Source organism: Echinops telfairi, unplaced genomic scaffold (genome assembly GCF_000313985.2).
Source record: "Echinops telfairi isolate 266 unplaced genomic scaffold, ASM31398v2 ScPeMD7_2;HRSCAF=8, whole genome shotgun sequence".
Classification (NCBI taxonomy): Eukaryota; Metazoa; Chordata; class Mammalia; order Afrosoricida; family Tenrecidae; genus Echinops; species Echinops telfairi.
Window position 1 is genome coordinate 20,507,561 of NW_022103898.1, and position 3,696 is coordinate 20,511,256.

Genomic DNA, 3,696 nt, shown 5'->3' on the forward strand with positions numbered 1-3,696 from the left:
AGGCCATGCCCACACAGAGGCCTCATTGGCTATATCCTGATTGACAGACTAGACTCCACCCCTACACTCGTGGAACATAGTAGAACTGCCTCCCTGGGTTCCTGAGGCTGTATGGGAGTAGGAAGCCTCATCTTTCTCCTGCAGAACGACTGGTGGGTTTGAATGGCTGACCTTCCCGTCAGTAGTCCACTGCACCACCAGGGCTCCTCGGCGAACCTAGTGCTAGGAATGCAGGCTCTGATACAAGGGTCTCCCCTTCCCAAAGCCACGCTGAGAGCCCTCATGGAATGCTTGACCCGTCTTATCCTTTGCCCCCTAGATGCGCGAGGCCTCATCCGGTGGATGCTGATGGTGAACCCCGACCGCCGGGCCACCATCGAGGACATTGCCAACCACTGGTGGGTGAACTGGGGCTACAAGAGCAGTGCCTGTGACTGCGACACCCTCCCCGACTCCGAGTCCCCGCTCTTGGCACGGATCATCGACTGGCACCACCGCTCCACCGGGCTGCAGGCCGAGGCCGAAGCCAAGGTCAAGGGCCCGGTCAAGCCGACCGTGTCTGAGGTCGTGCTGGAGCGACAGCGGTCCCTGAAGAAGTCCAAGAAAGAGAACGACTTTGCCCAGTCTGGCCAGGACATGGTGCCGGAGAGCCCGCCCAAGCTGAGTTCTAAGAGGCCCAAGGGGATCTTGAAGAAGCGAAGCAACAGTGAACATCGGTCCCACAGCACCGGCTTCATTGAAGGCATGGTCAGCCCGGCCTTACCCTCTGCTTTTAAGGCGGAGCAGGACATGTGCCGGACAGGCCTGCCTCTGACTAGCTCCCCGGAGGCCGAGGGGCCCGGCAAACTCAGCCCCAAGCAGGCAGCCACTATGCCCAAGAAAGGGATCTTAAAAAAGACCCAGCAGCGAGAATCAGGTTACTATTCCTCCCCGGAGCGGAGCGAGTCCTCGGAGCTGCTGGACAGTAATGATGGCCTTGGCAGCAGCAGCCCCTCGCCCCGGCCCCCAGAGCCCACCAGGGTGGGTGCCCACAGCCTCTCCTGCCGGAGGAAAGGCATCTTGAAACACAGCAGCAAATACTCAGCAGGCCCCAGGGACCCGGCCCTCATCAGCCCCGAAATGCCCACACTGGAATCCCTGGCCGAGCCGGGCGTCCCGGCCGACGGCCTCTCGCGGAGCTACAGCCGGCCTTCCAGCGTCATCAGCGACGACAGTGTCCTATCCAGCGACTCCTCCGACTTGCTGGACCTGCAGGAGAACCGCCCCGCCCGCCAGCGCCTCCGCAGCTGCGTCTCTGCCGAGAACTTCCTCCAGATCCAGGACTTTGAGAGGCTCCAGAGCCGGCCTCGGCCCCAGTACCTGAAGCGGTACCGGAACCGACTGGGAGACAGCAGCTTCTCCCTCCTCGCGGACATGGATGACGTGACTCAGGTCTACAAGAAGGCGCTGGAGATCTGCAACAAGCTCAACTAGCACGCTGGGAACAGAGCGCGAGGGTGGGGGTGGTGCGGGGTGGGGGTGGGGACGCGGGAGAAAGGCCAGCAATAACTGCTTGAAGGGGGGTGCCCTCGGGGGTGCCCTCGGTGCAGCGGCTCATCAGGAGATGCCAAGAGGACTGGTGGCATCTTGCGGAGCCAAGTGTGTGGCTTTGAACCAGGGCCTCTGAGGGAGAAGCGGGCTCTTGGCCAGCTCCGCCGGGCTCTATGGGTGGAAGCAGCTAGGGCTATGTGCTCCATCTCTTGATGGGAGAGTCCAGTGGTGGGTCCTCATTGACATTTACCTTGTGGCACGCCCTGGAGAGCCAGCTGTCCAGGGTAGCTGGTGCTGGCCTGCGCGTGTACTGGCTTGGGAGGAAGCATATGTAAGCAGTAGCATGGCCCTAGGAGAAGTCCTCCAAATGCTTCTGGAAGGGGTGCAAAGGAGATTGGGGCCATCTGCTCTGGGTGAGCCCAGAACACTTGCTTCTCCACCCTTCACACTAGCAAGTGTGTTCTGACTGCCTGGGGCTGGCCAGGAGATTGCAAAAACCTGAGCTTGAATCAGTGATCCATTCATAGTGGCTGCCGAGCACATTGTGTGGGTGGCTACTGTTCTCATGAGTGCTCTGATGGATTAGTCATGTCTGCCACGGGAATGAGAAGGGAAGCAGAGGCACTTGTGCCATCCGTGGCCTGGTGGAAACTCTAAGAGTTAGGTGAATGCATCCTGTGGGATTTTTTTATGCCACCAGTGTGGCATTGGTCAATTTGGGACTCAATCCTGGATGGAACATAATCCTTGGTCAGAAAGAATGCTTTGACCTCTTCTGAGGAAACGGAATTGGCCCTTGGTGGATTTTCAGCTTCTTGCTGTCTGCCCTATCTCCCGGGGGTGGAGAGGGAACAAGGTGGTAATACCAGAGCTCAAAACTATGGTGTACCGTGGAGCACGGAGACTCCCTGGGGCCTTTGCACAGATGATTGGAAGTTGAACTGCACCTGCAAGGGGCCAATTGGTATCTTTAATGTCTCAGTATTAACTGGAATGCTGCCTCCTGGCTCTCACACGCACGGATGCCCTCAGTGCAACGGAATACTCACTGCTGCGATTCCCAAAGGATTAACTGGCATGACCAATAGCCCCTTTACTAATGGCAAAAATGGTTTCCCTGTCCACGTGGTGTGGACTCCTCAGAGGGAGGCAAGCTGGCTTCTCAGAAGTTAGTGTGGAGGTGGGTATGGATTTGGATGAAGAGAGCAAAGTAAGGCAGAAGATGCTTTTCTCCCAAGTTCAGTGTGCTGTATTAGGGTTTTGAACTTGAATACCAGCTCCTGGACATATGGGGAAAAGAAAGTTCCATCCCTTTAAACACATACGGTTTTGAAAGGGCAAAGTGGGTTGAGAGGAAGCAGAGAGGAGAGGGAGCAGTTCCTTTGAGGTTTGCGAGGTGCTTCTGGGAGAGGGGAAAAAGAGGGGCCCTTTAAGGCAAAGGGCTCCTACCTTAAAAGGTAGCACAGCTACAAGTCTTACCCCTCAGCACTTAGATTACAGATGGCGAGACTCACTCCCACCAGACCACCTCTTTAGGAAGCTGGCTTTGGACTGAAAGATCTCTTGGGGATGACTTCTGGTCCCACTGGCCTGAAACAACGACCACCTTTATTCCAGATGGCTGGTCTCAGAGAGTCCCCCAGATCTACAAAGAAGACTAATTTTGAGGCGCTCTTTGGGAAAAGCAACAAGCAGCCTAGGGAGGCAGGGACAAATTCGCCCTACGGCGGCACTAAGAACATTCATCAGGGGAGCCTGGTTCCATTGCTCCCCTTTCTACCACCTCTGGTGTTCTGACCTGTGCATTTATTATCATTTTTTAATTTTTCAGGTTTAGCCAAGCATGTATGATGGGAAGCTGCTCCATTCCCTTCATTCAATTCTACCTTCTTTCTGAAACTCCAGGCAAGGTCCAAAGGGAAAAACCTCTAGGTAGCACCGTGGGCAGACGGAGGGCATCCTGTAGCCCCTGAGCTCCCACCTCCTTTTATGCAGCCCTTTCTGAGGGCCCAGCCTGGACGGCCCCGCCGCTGGGCCCTCACCACCAGCATGACTTACATATGACACCTACCTACTTGCCGATGTGAATTTTCCCTTTCGCCAAGTGATTCTGATTAGGTAGCAATTCCCCTCTTTCTAGTCTTTAGATAAAAACAGCTCTATTAA

General features: G+C 56.0%; 1 protein-coding gene across 2 annotated transcripts in view; it reads left to right on the forward strand.

Annotated features, from left to right (window-relative positions):
• The window catches only part of NUAK1 (NUAK family kinase 1), a 94,637-nt gene extending 93,141 nt beyond the window's left edge, over positions 1-1,496 (forward strand). For both annotated transcript variants that reach the window (XM_045290739.1, XM_004700732.2), the window contains exon 7: positions 320-1,496. In XM_045290739.1, the coding sequence (XP_045146674.1) occupies positions 320-1,473 (1,154 nt within the window). In that variant the 3' untranslated portion in view covers positions 1,474-1,496. The remainder of the gene's footprint in view (positions 1-319) is intronic.
• The last annotated feature ends 2,200 nt before the right edge of the window (positions 1,497-3,696 follow it).